Source organism: Ctenocephalides felis, unplaced genomic scaffold (assembly GCF_003426905.1).
Source record: "Ctenocephalides felis isolate EL2017-DRISC unplaced genomic scaffold, ASM342690v1 CF-g0.4_SCAFFOLD_03570, whole genome shotgun sequence".
In the NCBI taxonomy this organism is placed as follows: Eukaryota; Metazoa; Arthropoda; class Insecta; order Siphonaptera; family Pulicidae; genus Ctenocephalides; species Ctenocephalides felis.
In genome coordinates this window covers 26,711,956-26,729,902 of record NW_020539724.1, presented here as the reverse complement: position 1 = coordinate 26,729,902, position 17,947 = coordinate 26,711,956, and the positions used below count along the sequence as shown (strand labels likewise).

At 30.2% G+C, this 17,947-nt stretch overlaps 2 protein-coding genes and 1 non-coding gene across 3 annotated transcripts in view; 2 read left to right on the top strand and 1 right to left on the bottom strand.

Moving 5' to 3' along the window:
* The first annotated feature begins 27 nt into the window (after positions 1–27).
* LOC113382759 (serine protease HTRA2, mitochondrial-like) lies at positions 28–8,385 on the top strand. The gene is made up of 5 exons (XM_026620990.1): positions 28–548; positions 6,139–6,367; positions 6,426–6,593; positions 6,855–7,038; positions 8,176–8,385. Exons 1-5 carry the CDS (start codon positions 42–44, stop codon positions 8,336–8,338), a joined length of 1,251 nt encoding a protein of 416 aa, XP_026476775.1. The 5' UTR covers positions 28–41; the 3' UTR covers positions 8,339–8,385.
* Positions 8,386–9,416: 1,031 nt separating this feature from the next.
* Positions 9,417–17,947, bottom strand: part of LOC113383690 — a 37,864-nt gene continuing 29,333 nt past the window's right edge. The window contains exons 2-4 of the mRNA XM_026621940.1: positions 13,368–13,531; positions 12,487–12,643; positions 9,417–9,484 (exon numbers count right to left, since the gene is read on the bottom strand). Coding sequence (XP_026477725.1) covers positions 9,417–9,484; positions 12,487–12,643; positions 13,368–13,529 — 387 coding nt within the window. The 5' untranslated portion in view covers positions 13,530–13,531. The remainder of the gene's footprint in view (positions 9,485–12,486; positions 12,644–13,367; positions 13,532–17,947) is intronic.
* On the top strand, positions 15,938–16,149 carry LOC113383984. The gene has a single exon (XR_003367932.1). It is a non-coding gene; the product is annotated as a small nucleolar RNA U3 (small nucleolar RNA).

Sequence of the window (17,947 nt, the reverse complement as noted above, 5' to 3'; positions counted from 1 at the left end):
AATTCAATTTTTGACAGGCGAGTGGAATTATAGGTTATCCAATGATAAACGTCAAACTATTTAATCCCACAATGGGATTGTCGAGAGTGATTTTCAAGCAATGTTATGGAACACCAAAAGTTTTCTGCAGCGTACTAAACAAACAGAAATATCTATCTTTTCATTTGTGCCATGGTGCAGATCATGATAAAACGGATAGTACAAGATTATTTACCAACATGTGCCTTCTGGCAGTTGGGTGTTTTGGATTGTGTTTGTTTAAAAAGGATTTTTCCGTTTTCCCTTCTGTCAAAGCTGCAAGTATATTTTCCAAAGATTTGAAAGGAAGACGAGGTCAATACAATTTCATAGCTGATGTGGTAGAAGTATCAGCTCCTTCAGTTGTTTATATTGAAATTAAAGACAGTAGAAGATTAGATTTCTTTACTGGGCAACCAGCTACAGCTTCGAATGGATCAGGGTTTATAGTAAGACAGGATGGACTTATTCTAACAAATGCCCATGTTGTAATTAACAAACCTAACAGCCAAGTTCAAGTTCGTTTACTGGTAAATATTTAATGTTTAATTACCATTATTCTAAAAAATTATGCAAGATGCAATTTGTTATAATGTCAATGTTACAACATTTATTTTTATTACTTTTTTGTCTATTTATATATTTCACTAGCTGACCCGGCAAACGTTGTTTTGCTAAGTAAGGTATATTCTAAACAATTTCTAGAGAATAAAAAATAATAATACTTTAAGTGTATAAGGATGTGTTGCTTGAATGCTATACACAATGAGGTACTATCAAAACAATAAACTCCATTAGTTTGTCTATATTTTGTCAATACAATCAAACTGGAAGTTTTATACACTTTCTATAGAAAACATAGTATAATCCATCCAAGTCTTTTTTGGTCTTGCGACTTATTGATTACGTTTCAAGTTTTTCAGATTCTTTTGGGATTCCTAATTTTGTGTAAAATTGTAATTAATACTACTGAGCTTATACACAATTTTCAAATTTTGCGAGGAGAGATAGAAAATGAATTAAGTATTTCTTTTTTGACCTGCTTTTTGAAAAGTTTCAAGTAACATTCGATGAATTAAAGTAAATTTAATAAAAAATATATATGTAGAGCAGGGCGAGGCACAAAGGTCCAATTTGACTTTGAGCAAATATAAACTATAATGTGAAAACCATAACAATTATATCACAACAAATAACACATATCAAACGAACAATTATCTGACTACGTTCAGTAAACTGCCTTCTACTTCATCATTGTAGAAATGTGCCTTTTTGATCTCTTTCAAAAATTTGTTATCTAGACCTTTCTACCCTATTGGCAGGGTAACTTGAAACAGGCAGGTGGCAAAAAGGTTCAAAGCCTTATTATAATATTAAAGGTATTTTACAAAATAATTATATTATTAACTACCAACAGAAGCAAATACTTTTATTATGGATTTTCAAAGATTACCATTTATTCCCGATAGCAAAGTCATGAGAATCAAAGTTATAGCTGGTTTTACAACTTTTTTCCTCTACTTTCTAATATTGCTATTAAACAATGCTTAGCTTCACTGATTTTTGACACATCTGTGGTGGAACTTTTTAACCCCGGACCTTTATATATTACTATCTATTCTTCGATAAATTCTGGAAAATTATAACTGGGAAAATGTCATTCGTCAAAATGTCCCTTTGATCGATACCAAATTTAGGTTCTGATTTTAAACAACGTAAATAAAAAATAATATAACCTAGAAAATGTTTTATAAATGCCAATGAGTATATAATTATACAGATGAGATCTTTCAGAGCACCGTGTTTGAGAAAAATATGCCAAAAAATGCATTTTCATATTAAATTTTAAAAAAGTTGATATTTTGAGTCTCTATATAATACATGAGTCTCTAGTAATACTTGCGATCCGTTTAATAACGTTTTTGTGTATAAATGTAACTACGAACAAAACTACTTACTATTTAATCATAATTAAATAATATTCGCGTAAAACATTCTATTAAACTTAATTGAACATCATCTGTCAAAAACGTTTGACATTTCACGTGTTAGCCACCGTCCATTGTTTTATTTAATTTACGCTTCAACAAAAATTTTCAAATTAAAAGTGTAAAGTTTCTACGCGATTTTGAAATAATATCTCACCTTTCCGACAACCTACTGATTAGCACGAATTTTTCAAGACTAAGACTGGCCAAATCGATTCAGCCGTTTTCCAATTTTACTTAGACATTTGAAAGAGAGCTCCATTTTTATATATAAGAATATTAATAATCTTTTAGATTATCAAACATATTAGGTGCGCAACTAAGTTCTCATTGTTTTTAGATGAAAATGTAACTTTATTGTATAAAAACTTTTACATCTGATTCATTCAAAGTATTGCACAAGACTAGACACATCTTTTGCCCATCTTTCTGGCAGAGCTTGCATACCTTGGTGCCAGAAGTGTTCATCTTTTGACGCTATCCACAAATCAAGTCATTTTCTGACGTCTTCATATGAGTTGAACTGCTGATCAGCCAGGCCATGTGCCATCGAACGGAACAAGTAAAAATTGGACAGTGCAATATCTGGGAAATATAGCAAGTGGGGTAAGACTTTTCATTTGAGCGTTCCCAAGCAGGTTTTAACAGGCTTAGAAAAGTGAGGCCGAGCGTTGTCATGTAGTAAAATCACTCTACCTGTATTGTGACTTTTTGCTAAATTGCATCAATTGAGTTCGATACAGTTCTCCAGTGATGGTTTCGCTTGGTTTTAACAGCTCATAATAAATAACACCAACCTGGTTCCACCATATGCAGAGCATAACCTTCGCAGTGAATATTCGGTCAAACCGAGATTTTTTCCTTTTTGGATTGCTGCAATTGATAACTTTTTATCACCTGCCACGATGTGATGGAGAACTCCTTCTCTTCTCGGCATGTTGTTTCGCTCATTGTCAGAGCTGCGGTTTTTTCAAATGGAAGAAGAAAATCGCAAATGACGCAAATGACGATTGTTTGGCATAAAATTAGACATATTCACTTAACCAGAAGTATATAATGCAAAAACGAAATCACTTATATGTCGCAACAGTTTGTTTACCATATGTCTAAGCTTGGTTCAAGACGTTTTGGATTTTTCAAAATCGACCAACCCTTACTGCTAGAGCCACTTACTGACAAACATCGAGAATTGAGTTGCGCACCTAATATATTTTGTTTCTCAATAAACCGTGTGATCTTCTTATTAATAATTTATGACTAGCCATCTAATTATTTGTCACCCACACTTTTATTAATAACATTCAGAACATTAGTTACTTTTTATGAGTTATTTTGATTGACTAGAATATAATTTTAGATAGTAACCTAATGAGTATTTACTATTAGATACAGTTTTACTGGATCAAGTTAATTAGCCATACTTTTTTAAATCTTCTTACTTCTTGTCTAAGGAGCAGCGGAGCAATGAGTGAATTGGTGTGATTTTCTAATTTGTGATGATGATAAGTAGATCTTGCTCTCATAAAGCCTTTAATATACAGCACCTTCAGATCATCATGAGAGTGCATCTGTCATCATTCTAAATAATTTTGACTGGATCCTCCATGCCAATACCACATTAGATTTGCTAGAGCATCCCCAAAGATCTATTCTGTATGACCAGTTAGGAATTATGGTTTCTTAAATAAAGTGTTACAATTATGGGCAACCGCCAAGCTCTATTCCTTATGACCAGATAGGTATTATTCTCGTTTTATGAATCAAGTGTCACAATATGGCATTCATAAATAGACAGATAATGAACTAGTTATTTTAATTAGTGATCTATAATAATTATGATTCTGTTCCAAATTTATTAGTAATAATTAATCATTATCAATTCACATGCAAGTTAGCAAATTTACATTATATTTTTTACCAAAGAAGACTTGCATTTCATGTTTGCATTTAATCAAATTTTTATATTTGATATATATTCTTATTATTGCTTGATTACACAGGTCCAAAAAATAAAAAAAGTTGTCTGTATTGGATATGCGACATATGTTTTTCTATGTACTTTTTTACACAAATCTAAATGCTGCTGGATTCTACAAACAGTAACTCGAAAGTTGAAAAAGCATCGGAGAAAGCGTTACACAGGTCATTTAAGGTGAAAGGGCTTAGGAAATGACAGAAATTATAAGATCTTAATCATCGTGCAATAGAATTACTAGATTTTGCTGTTATTTTTTATTTTTCTTTTTTTTGCAGTTTGAACCCGAATTTGGGGACATTAGATTCGTGTTTAGCATTAAAAAGTATATTGGAAAACATATATTGCAGACCCAATACAGACTACTTTTTTTATTTTGTGGACCTGTGTTATCATTCATGTTGATTTTTTTATTTTTATCCATATGATATAACATATAGAAAAAAAACACATAAATTAGAATCAAACTTATAACTTCACCTTATCTAATGTGAAACGTATAATTTGTAATATGTTTCATGTTCATATGCCTCTCATTCAAGAATGTATGTATATGGATATTATATATATATATATATATATATATATATATATATATATATATATATATATGTAGCGGCCTGTCAACACGCATCGCATTTCTACTGGACAGATATGCTCATCATAGTGACAGCACGGAGGAAACAAAATAGTGCAATTGTCAGTTGGGATCTCTCTATTGTTTCTCCCCAGTCTCACTGCCAAAATTATAATTCATAACACTTTTCCTTTTTTATTGAAAATACACAAATACTAACTATATTATATAAATGATAAATATGATAACACATAGTGCCGTTATATATTTACATATATTTATATATATATATATATATATATATATATATATATATTTTGTAGAGTTTCGAACAAGAATCCAAAAATAATACAAAATAAAAAAACAAGAAAAGTTTTTAATAAACAATTTCTTTATTCAATTATTTGTTTACTGTCAACGTTTCGGAACTAGGTACGTTCCATCTCCAGGTCATCTGTCAAGAAACATGATCTTGATGAGATTTAAGCAAACAATATGTTTAGGAATAGAAAATAGATTTTTCTTAAATAATAAATTAATTGTAACAAATAATAATGTACAGAAATATGATAATATGATCAAAATGAAAATGATAAAAATAAATGAGTGGATTATCAGAACAGGATATTAAAAATGATAGAAATTTTTTGAAAGTTATGGAAAAAAATTTTTAAAGAAAGGATTAATGAAAAAAATTTTTCCATAACTTTCAAAAAATTTCTATCATTTTTAATATCCTGTTCTGATAATCCACTCATTTATTTTTATCATTTTCATTTTGATCATATTATCATATTTCTGTACATTATTATTTGTTACAATTAATTTATTATTTAAGAAAAATCTATTTTCTATTCCTAAACATATTGTTTGCTTAAATCTCATCAAGATCATGTTTCTTGACAGATGACCTGGAGATGGAACGTACCTAGTTCCGAAACGTTGACAGTAAACAAATAATTAAATAAAGAAATTGTTTATTAAAAACTTTTCTTGTTTTTTATTTTGTATTATTTTTGGATTCTTGTTTGAAACTCTACAAAATATACACAAATCCAAGACTCTACCATTCAATATATATATATATATATATATATATATATATATATATATGACATATAATATTTAGATTTTTTTGTGCGATATTGAGACATATCTTGTATATTGGTTTTCAGCCAATGGTCAAAATAAAAAAAAGATAATAATAAAATATTTATTTATATTATACGTTTTGACACGGATTGTGTGTCATCATTCAGCAATTTTTGTTATTCAGTATCTAAAAGAATTTTTATAAAGTTTTAAAAATAAATTAAATTTTATAATTAAAATATATTATAGATTAAAAGAAAAGATGACAAGTAAAAAATTGATACATACCACACAAGGAAAAACAATAAAAAAAATGTTTTTGTTAATTACATATTGAAAATAAACAATATTAACTAAACATTTTTTTTGGTTTCAAATTTAAACTAAATAATGAAAAAATATAATGAAGAACAAAATTGCAAGATATACAATTATGGGAAGTATTATGTTTAAAAATATTTTACACATTGTACTTTACTTTTTTATAGGATGGTACTACATACACCGGGACAGTTGAAGATGTAGATATGAGGTCTGATTTAGCAACTGTACGCATTCCAGTCAAAAATTTGCCAGTGATGAAACTAGGTTCTTCTTCAGAATTGAGATCAGGTGAATTTGTGGTTGCCATGGGCAGTCCATTATCCTTAAGTAACACTGTGACCTCAGGAGTTGTCAGTACAACACATAGACCATCTCAGGAACTTGGCTTAAGAGGTACAAATTATAAATAAAAGCCATTGTAGTATTAGTATATATATATTTCTTTTTTTAGGAAAGGATATGACATATATACAGACTGATGCAGCTATCACATTTGGGAATTCCGGTGGACCTTTGGTGAATTTGGATGGAGAAGCCATTGGCATAAATGCTATGAAAGTTACAGCTGGAATAAGTTTTGCAATACCAATAGATTATGCAAAAGATTTTCTTAAAAAAAGTAATATTATAATGATTATCCTGTTCTTGAAATGTTATGTTGAAAACTTACTTCATATATATTTTATATATAAATTATATGTATATATATATATATATATATATATTTATTTATTTATATTTATATATTTAATGATACATATGTTGCTAATCCTGTAGTGAGACTACATAACTCTTTGTTTCAACTTTTATATATTTTATTTTATGTTTTGTATGTGTTAAAATATGAATATCTCACATGTATGGGGAATATTTTTTGCAGGTGAGGAGAGAAGTAAACATCCTACAGTTAGTTCGGCAATTAGAAATCGTTACATGGGTATCACAATGCTGACTTTGAGCCCTGATATTTTACAAGAACTGATACAAAGAAATCATCCTGTACCTACCGATGTACATCATGGTGTTCTAGTTTGGAAAGTTATTATAGGATCACCAGCACATTCGTAAATATTATTATTATTATTATTATCAGTAAATATAATCCAATTTTTTATATTCAACAAGGGCTGGGCACTTTGCCGTGCTTAATTATACCAATTTTGTACATTCTATCTCATCATTTCTTCAAAATATCGTTGAATACATGTGGAAGTCTTTTGAAACGTGCTTTCTGGAAAAACAGTAAACTTTTTCAAAACTAAATAATGATGAGGTTTTATTTTTATTAGTTTCAACGATATTGTTTATAATAAAATATCTTAAATTATTTTTTATTAGTGCACAAAAGGGAAATATATTTATTCGTTTTGTATTTCTTACCAGTGTGGTTGTTTTTAAATAGTATACTTTAGACAAAACACCTATAAAACAGTTTATAAATCATTTAAATACTAGGGCGAGGCTGATTTTATTCTACACTGTACTGACTATGTACCCTATGCCATACATAAATTGAAGCTTCACAAACTATGATAACTAAAATTATTCAGTATACTTTATGGGGGGTATTATGGTCTAGTAGTTTTAAGAAATCAAAAATTTGATTAGGTAATTTCAAGAATACGTTAGATGATTTTTCAAAATTTTAATTATTATTTATTTGTATTATTATACCGCTATAATACTTCTTTGGATTGGAAGTTGTCAAATCAATTTGTGAAACTTAATGTTTAGATTCAGAAACTCAAAATAATAAGTTTTTGAATCAAAATATTATTATTATGTGATACTGTTTTTTTTTTGATACGATATCCATTTTGATGATTTAATTGAAATCTTTACAGAATCTTCTTTATAGGCTTATTGTCACTATGAACAATGTTCTTTTAATATAATTTGATTTATCTGTTTTTAATTTTTATTTATCTTTATTCAGTATTCTTAAAACTCACATAAAATTCATGCTCTTAAATACTTTCATTATATAAAATTTTGATGACATTATTAATACATGTGGACACATGTTTTTAAATTGAATTCTTTAACACTTTTTTCTAATAATTTTCTGCTATCAGTTTGGCAACTTTTTTATTTGGTATAATTCAATCATATTTTACCAGCATTTTATATTAATTGATTAATATTTAAATTTTTTATATTATAATTTCTCTATATTTACTTGTTTTATTGTTTCTCAATAGTGGTGGCTTACATCCAGGGGATATTGTAACTCACATTAATAAAACACCTGTAAGAACTGCATCAGATATTTATTCTGCCTTAGCCGCACATCAAATTTTAGAAATGACAGTTGTGAGAGCTATGCAAAGAATTACAGTAATTATAAGGCCTGAAGAAACGTGAGTTTTTTAAATAGCTGTGATTCTAAAATAGTAATGTATTTCAAATAATCGCCGTTTAAAATAAATAGATTGTTGTGTATTAGTTCTAATATAAATTTATTTTAATAAAGAAATTTATTTACTTTATATTTTCAAGTGTTTTAAATATTTTTATTTTGAACTATAGTATAATATATGTTTTATTGGTTGATTTCAGTTCAACAGCTGGAATATATATCAAGCTTCTTGTATTTCAAACCAATATAAAATGTAATGTACTTCAATATTTATTCAATCATTATACCAATTCTTCAATATAGTTGACAATTTGTCTGGTATATTTTTTGGTTCAAGTAAGTTATGGATCGAGATTTTAGTTTTACTAATAATTTATAAAATTGATAGGATAATTAGTCTAATCCTTATCCAAAAACTCTAATACAAATTCAATTTTTCATGGATTTCAAATATGTAGTTGTATTGCAAAATGCACGATTTTATTGATTCATATATTTAATACAATAAATTAATTTTACAAAAAATAAGTCATACTTTAAAACAACTATATACTTGTATTATAAAAATAATTTGCATCCAATAATGAACTAAGTTTTAAAATTAGTATATTAACACAAGTAACTTTGTAATACACAAGTATACTTTATTCAAGTAATTCCATTAGTCTAAAGACTTCAAACCTATCTGCCTTATCCACAAATGCACATTCTGTACAGGGTATATACAAAACTATTATATTAAGAAATCTACAGAAACTTTTAGCAAACAATATTAATATTTCAATCTAACAATCTATTGCATAAAATTTCAGTACAGTAAAAATTAAAAATAAATTATACATAATCATTTGTAAAAAATACTTCATAACATAAACAAGGATCACATTAAAATACTAATACATTAATTTTAAATCACTTTTTTGATACTTAATTCCTAGTCGAGTGTTTTGAATTCCCAGACTTAACTGAAAAGGAAAACACTTTCATGATCAACTGAAATACGGTATTGACTGCAACATTAATTTATTTAAATTCAAATTTTTACATAGAAGTTTTTTGAATAAACTGTAAATTTTATTGGACTTACTGGGGATAGTGTTGCGACCGTTTCTTTCCCATGTTACAAATTTTGAAGTGACATAGAGTCATATCTATAAATAATAATAAAATGTTAGTTTTGTATTAATTTAATGCAGCAGTATGCAATATTAATTAAAAAAGATTATTAATGTTTAGTGAATATTTTATCATTTTTTTAGTTTCTACAGACAAAAGCGACTTTATTTTGTAGCGAAAATCTTTTCAATAATGATTATTATAGGAAAATTAATTTAATCTCCTTACTATTATATTATTAACATAATTACTTGTATAACAAAACATAATTTTTTAAACATTTTTTTTATCTTATATTGAATTTTTCTTTCACTTTCTCTTTCGTATTTTGTCTTAGTTAAGAAAATTTTTCCCCTTTCTAACTTCACCAGAAAAGTACAAAAAATACATGCCACAACCGTACTCAATGCACACTTTTAAAAAGAACCATCGTTATGACTGAGCTAAATTATTGGAGTGTCCGCTTGTTCTTCACGCTTAGACGGCTGTTATGGTTCAAGAGAGGTCTCAGTAGATTTATCATCCCGTAAGCCTGTCCAATTTTCATGTTAATTACAGTGATTTCCAACCTGTGGGGCGCGCCCCCCTGGGGGGGCGCCATACCGTTTCAGGGGGGGTGCGAAGCTGTTTCAAAAATATTATTTTTAAATGCTGAGTAAGTGCCAAAAACAAATCATCAAAATACTTAAAGTACTTCTAAGAGTGTTTGAACTCAAAAAAGAAATTGCTATATTTCTTGCTGATAACAAAAGAGACGGAGCAATCTTGTTTTAGGACACAAAGTTTCTCGCAAAATTTGCGTATTTAGTTGATATTTTTTGAAGACTTAGCGATTTAATTAAATCAATGCAAGGATCTCAAATTCGTACTTTTGTTAAGAAAGACAAAATTACGGCTTTAATGAAAAAATTAGAACTGTGTATAGCTAGTATCAAATAACTTTATAACTTTAACTGATGAAAGAAGTAAGTAAAGATCTTATTATTATATCAGTCATATGACTAGTCTACGAAACTAATTTTCGCATTACTTTATCTAATTACGTCCAAATACGAATGGATTAGAAATCCATTTGTCATTGAGAAACATGATAATTTTAGTCATTCAACAGCAGAGCAGAAAATGATAATTGATTTATCTAAGTAGATAGTGATAGCACATTGACGCAGATATTTCAGGACGAAAATATATTCTTAAGTTTTGGTTACCAGTAAAGGACGATTTTCCTACTTTAGCAAATAATGCTTTAGAAATTTTATTACCATTTGTGAGATCTTACTTATGTGAAACAGAAAATTTTTATAATAAATAGTTATGTTTGTATGTATATTTTTTATAATACTGTGTATTATTTGGCATAATTTCAGTTATATTAAGTATATTTAAATTAAATTGTTAGAAAAATAAGAATGGGAGGGGGGCGCAATAAATTTATCATTCGAAAGAGGGGCGCAAGGAAGAAAAGGTTGGAAACTGCTGTGTTAATATGTATTGTGAAGCTGAGTCTATGGTCCAAGGTCACACCAAGGTATTTGACATCCTTGGACCACTCAACTTTGTGGTCATTACTTTTAGTTTGTTCAAGTCAGTCAGTGTAATGGACCTAAGGCTCTTTGTGAATAAATTGCTTCCTTTTGCGGATTGACTCTGATCTGCCATTCATCAGTATATTCGGTTAGCTTGTCTATGTGTGTCTTAAGATATTTGTAGTCAGCAGCGTAGATGATCGTGATGATCTGTATATGGCAGTGTAGTCAGCAAATGTCAGTAACGTTGTGTCGGCGTCAGTGGGGATGTCGTGGATGTAGACGTTAAACAGTGACGGTCTCAGGATCGATCTCTGCCACACTCCCCGCCGTCATGGATTCGTTCGTTCGAACCAAGAGAGAAGCAGTATTTTGACATGTGGTTTATCAAAGCAAACAAGCTTTCTCGCATCGTGTGATTTGAATGGCTTGAAACAATATCATAAAATCTAACGCGACAAAATCAAGCATGCTGTCCAGTCCAGAAAACAAGTGTCGTATGAACAGGCCTTAATTGTAGTTTTGATTACTGTTCAAGAAAAGGTCATGCTGAAGTACTATCAATATTTTGAAGATTGTAGTTTTGATTACTGTTCAAGAAAAGGTCATGCTGACGTACTATCAATATTTTGAAGATTGAAGCAAGAATCGATTGCTATTTGTAATATTCGCCCGAGGCAGTTTTAAATTAATTTAATCTAACAATTAATTGAATTGAATACAATCTTCCACGTATGAAAACCCAGTAAACACCGAGCGGCGGTAGCAATCTGGAATCCACATGGATTCCACATAGATGTCACAGCGCTGAAGGCACTTTTGTGAATTTCAGATTGCTACCGCCCTTCATATCACACGGTGTTTACTGGGAATAGATGCATTCATATACCATTACAATCATCCTATCTCCGTCAAAATAGAAAACAGTTAGGTATATCTCCTATTAGGTATTTGGTGTATCTTCTATTCAGGTGTTTCCTCTGTTAGGTATTTTTTTAACATGCGTATAAAAACACATAACTCATAACTCATAAATATAAAATTTTACCCTCTCACCACAAGCCCCTATGTTGTACGAATTATTATATAATAAAAAAAAAGCTCAATCAATTCAAAGCTTTTGAAAAAGCTCAATTTTACATAAAACAAAGATAATTTCATTCAATTTAAAAATATGTTCATATTTAAACGCTTCAAAGGTTTCTAAAAATTTTGGCATACATGGCAGTGTGCATATATTTGGGCATACAACTTGTTTTCAGTAGCACGGATCAAACGTTTTGAATGATTGGAGAAATATTCGGTTCCAATTGCCAATACTTTATTGGTCGGGAGACGTACTGGTTAATTTTTAAAAGTTAAAGATTCGGAGAAAAAAGGGCAAAAACTTGCAATTCGGTTTTTAAGAGAACGGGGCGTTCTCCCTCGAACAGAATCATATTTTAGCCGATTCAACTTCGGATATAGTAACTCTAGTGAGCATACAAACAAAACAATAAAAGAAATCTTACAAGGCCCTTGTTGTCTCCGGCTTTCACGATGCAGCGTGTTGTCTCTAACGGGCACTACTGCAGCAGGTTGCTCAGCTTCATATGCAGGTTCGCGAGATAGCTCTTTTAAGCGCTCTAGTAAACGGTGCTTGTTGATGAACAAGTCCTCTTTGTCGTTCTGGAGTGATTGATACAATTAGTTTAAATTAATGTTAAACAATTATACGATGCTGCATATAAAGTTATTTTTTTTATTGTCGCACAGAGCGGTTGTTTGTACTAATTTTTAATAAGCACTGGATGCCCATTGATTTTTATTAAATTATCAACAATATTGTTTAAATATATATATGGCACGGCATAATTAAATGTTTGAAAAAGGAGAGTAAAAGTAATTGACATTTAATTAGTTTTAGCATTCAAAAAATTCTTGGTTTTGAACTAAATAGTAATGTGATCAGGGGTGTCATTATTAGACTATGGGCGATGTGTTGGTTTTTTCTATGTTCTATTATAGTATATTGAAATGAGTGAATCACATGATTGCATAATGAAGTATGCAATATTTGATGGTAAATATTTCTTTCTTTATTATTATTTGAACAGCCATCAGAACTTAAAAGTCCTGTAGTCTGCTATGATGTTTTTGATTTAATAAATTACGACGGTTTTACAGGTGACATGGCTCATTGTCATCAATGAAAAACATCTGTAATACGAGAATTTTAATAATAAATGTATTGAAATCTATATTTTCATGTGAAAACCGATGTCACTGCTGCCTAACGTCAATCGGTCCTAACTGAGTGTCGAACCTCTAATTAAAATTCCAAAGCTCTAACCACGAACCGACAAAAGAGATGAAGGTAAGTAATAACAATAAAAGTCAATTTTTCACTGACCTCAGTTATATCATCATAAATTGAATGAATTTCATTAGAAATCGGCAATTCAGAATCAAGCGCCTTGGAGAGAATGGCAACTTGCTCGACTGTCAGAGGTTGCGCCATAGTACAGAGGGAGTACATAAACAGCATAAGAATACAAGGGCAGGTAGGCGGCATTTCTGAAACAAAGAGAAATATTTGATAATATGTTATTTTCCCAATATTTTTACATATACATTCAAAATTATACAAAATAGATAAATAGCATAAATTCATGCGAAGGATTTAGACTATATCCTGCGAAACTATATAATATAGTCATTTACATAGTTTAAAAATTTGTTTCTAAAAAAGATAAGCATACACCCTTGTCAATTAGGAAAATTTCTAACTTCCCGTAGGGCAAGTTATAGTAATCGCAAAAAATCGAAAATGAAAACTTTTATATATCTTGACGTCATAAATGCATTCCCCACAGTCTACCTAAACAACAAACCAGTTCCAAAATCAGATGTGGTAAAGTACTATGGGTATGCATCTAGATACGAAATTAACATGGACATCATATTAATAAAAAAAGAATCAAATTTCACAAAAGGTCAAAGAATTATATTGGCTAACAAACCGAAACACTAAATTGTCTGCAGAGAACAAATTACTATTGTATAAATGTGTAATGAAACCAATTTGGATATATGGCGTAGAGTTATGGGGCACTGCTTCAAAATTAAATATTGCAATAATAGAAAAAATGCAAAATAAAAATCTAAGATTAATTCTAAACGCGCCGTGGTACGTGACAAACTTTACAATACACAATAACCTGAAAATGTTAACAGTCCGGCCAACAATACAAGAGCGGGCCTTAATCCACAGAAATAAATTATAAACCCACCCAAACCCAATAGTTGCAGACATTTTACTACCGCATGACAATAAAAGACTGAAAATGATATGGCCATTCGATTTTATATAAACTAAGTAAGATATATCACTGGATTATATTATATAATATCATACTTATATAAATGTACGGTTTAGCTCATAGAAATTATTTTTGTATTTCTTTTTTTATGTATTTCATGAGAGGCAATCCATCGATTAACCATTCTCTTATGTGTGGGATATTTTTGATATTAGCTCTTACGTCTAGTAGTTAACATATGATTGGATGTTGCAGCTATGTGCACGATGGACGATTTCCACTTGGAATTATATTGTGATCTATAACGCCAAGTGGAAATTTGACATCCAAGCTACCTGATATCGGGCTACGGCGATTATAGCGGGAATCGAACCAGCAAACCGGGGACTAGTTGCTGAAAAAAATATCTTGACGTTTCAAAGGTTTCTGAACATTTTGGCATACCTTAGAAAAAATGGATGTATCTGTGTGTGTATATGTGTATATATATTAACCCTCCGTCGGTCGAATATTTATTTACCTTCGAACGATCGGAGTGGTCTGGCTGGACCACCATTCATTTTATATGCATTTAAACGGGATAAATGAGTTTTTGGTTATATATTAACGATTATTGGTAATAAATATTTATAGTTTTGATTTTTTCTTTTTTTACCGTATTTTGCATGTGTTGAGCTTGCTTCTAAAAAAAATATTTCAAAATAAAAATCATGGAATATAAAAAAAGCCTTGCTTTTTTGTTAATTTTTCTATTTTATATCAATAAAAACAATATTTATTCTTCTTTGGCGCCTTCGAAATGAATGTGAAATTCAAATGAAAACGAAATGAGGTGCGTCGCCTTTGGAATGAGCTGTAAAACTCAATGTGAAAATATAATTTCAATTGAACTGCATACTTATGGCTAAAGCTTATCCAAAAACTAGTTTCGAACGCAGTACGGGTGGAAAATTTGTGTGCGCATTATTTATCCGATTTTCAATCTTTGCGATAACCAATAAGTTTGATAGGTTGAAAAATACCAGAGAAAATGACAAAAGACTGATGAAAATGCGACAGACCACTCGGACCGTTTGAAGCATTAAAAAGTTAATATTCTTATAATTATCCTTCTGTACATTTTTTGTCCTGATTTTTTCATTGATCGACAGCTAATGACATTTTAGGAAAAGTCAAGAAATTTCAAGTCGATAGGATTACTAGAAGTTTTTTTTTTAAATTGAAGTCGAAAAAAGTCTGGCCAGACCACTCCGACCGACGGAGGGTTAATAATCTATCCAGTGTTTTATTTGTCCAAGTTAATTACAAGAAATTGTGCCAGCGAATCTTTAACAAAAACTAATCAGGTCGATTCCCAACCAATATCTTTCGAAGTTTTTGAATTTTTAAAATCGATGCAAAATAGCGGGCTAAAACGTGGACGAAAAAAATTTCACTTTTCTTTGATTTACAAAGAAACGTTCAAACTATAGCATAAACGCGCTTGTACGCCCAACCTTATACTTGTTTATCTATGCGCCCAACACTCCTTCTATAAACAATAAGTGTTGAAAATGAAACGCTAGATGTCTCCGCCTCGTGTACCTGGGTCACGTTAACCTGCAATCGCCGCACAAACCTGAAAGGAATTGGCTTGCTTCGGTCGAAACGTCGTTTCGTCAAGATCATACTTCACAGGATCATTTCTGTAGTATGTCTTCACAATCTCTTCACTCAAAAGTGGAGTTGATGCGACCTCGACGATGAGTCATAGCATCGCACCCTGAGCGTGAGAAAGGTGATCGAACTTCATTTGGAGTTTGATCATCATCGATGACCGTTCGCCGAAATCCCTCGTGAATTATGGTCATGGTGTGATGCTTTCTGAGAGGTCTCTTTAAACGTTATTGTCTTGTGCATTCAAAAAACAACGCCAATGACTTGGTCTTCCTTATGTTTCATTTATATTCAAAAGAATCATAGAAGAAAGTGTAGAATGAGTGGAGTGATAGAAGACGTTCGGGAGCAGTAAAAGTTTCAGCAATATACAAAAATGGGCAGTCATTGTCTTCCCGTAGGGCAAGTTATAGTAATGGCAAAAAAAAATCGAAAATGAAAATTTTTATATAAAGGTTTCTGAACATTTTGGCATGTATATGTGTGCGGATACAAATTTTCGTCGACTTTGGCGAAGACAGGTCTAGCCGTTCCGAAGATACGGGGCCTAAATTGCCAAAAACGGTAACTCAGATTTTAAGAGAACGGAGCGTCCGATTTTAATAATTCAAAAAACATTTTATTTCTATTGACAAGATGAACAACTAATTTTTGGGAAGGCAGGTCCAGCGGTTATGAACTCTCAATAAAAATAAGTTAGAAAAAATTGCCGGACAAAAATGTTTATTGGACTTATGCACATCAAATTATCAAATATTTATAGAGATTTTTAAAATGTATACACATATTGCGTAATTTTTTTGGGTTCCGTACCAATTTTTTTAATTACGGTACGGGAAGTTCCAGCAATTTACCTTAAGGCACGATGCCATGCACCCCACTAGTTATTGAAATAGTATCATCAATGTAGTCAGTATTTTCATATAACACAACGTACCTATGCAAGTGTTGATTGTAAATATGTATTTATCACAATGGAAACATTTGGGCCCATAACACTGATTTACCATTTTCTATTATTATCGGTTTCCAAGTTTATTTAATTTGCTATACAATATTTGGAAATTGTTTTTATATGACGAAGTACGTCAAAGAACGTAAATAATAATTTATATAACCAACTTTTTTTAGATATGATTAATAACAATGTTGTTTTAGTCAGCTTATCTATTCTAAAGTGGTAGACAAAAATAATCTTTTCTTATAACTTTTTAATTGCATGTGTATTGACATCTCATTTAGTAAAAGTGGAAAACATTTACATATATCACATAAAGAAAGAATATATCGATTTTTCTTACATATGGAATTATGAAACTGAATATTTTATTTGGAACCGTAACTATAGTTGTTGCATTTTTACAACAATTAAAACATTTGTTTTATATTTATATTTTGGTTGTTGTTTTATGTAATTTACGTTACGACCCAATTATAATTTATATTATATAAAATATCCAAATAACGTGCAAAGTTCTAAATAATGATCAGTCATGTGACCGCTTGCCTCGCCGATTTTGTGCAACTGACGTTTTCGCACATTAGCGGACCCTCAAATCTATTTTCAAATCAAGATAACGATGCTATATATATATATATATATATATATATATATATATATATATATATAAAATGGAGCTCGACCAAATGTATGGTAAAACGTTAAAGTGGCTGTACGGATTTGGCCAGTCTTAGTTTGAAAAACTCGTGCTAATCCATAGGTTTTGCAAAAGGTGAGATATTATTTCAAAACCGCGTAGAATCTTTACATTTTTTAATATGAAATTTTTTGTCGTAGCGTAATTTAAAGGACGATGGCTTCAAATGTCAAATGATTTTGGCAGATGTTCAATTACATTTAATAGGATGTTTTAGATGAATATTATTTAATTGTAGTAAGTAGTTTTGTTTGTAGTTTTATTTATACACAAGTTATGAAACAGACCGCAAGTAATATTAGAAACTCATAATATCAAGTTTATTGAAATGTTAATATTAGGTTGTCAAATATCTC

What these genes read in the sequence shown, in the direction of transcription:
- LOC113382759 (XM_026620990.1), top strand. Translation starts at nt 42, where the DNA reads ATGATAAACGTCAAACTATTTAATCCCACAATGGGATTGTCGAGAGTG. An exon ending in AAGTTCAAGTTCGTTTACTG is followed by an intron (nt 549 to 6,138) that starts GTAAATATTTAA and finishes ACTTTTTTATAG; the next exon opens with GATGGTACTACATACACCGG. An exon ending in TCAGGAACTTGGCTTAAGAG is followed by an intron (nt 6,368 to 6,425) that starts GTACAAATTATA and finishes TTCTTTTTTTAG; the next exon opens with GAAAGGATATGACATATATA.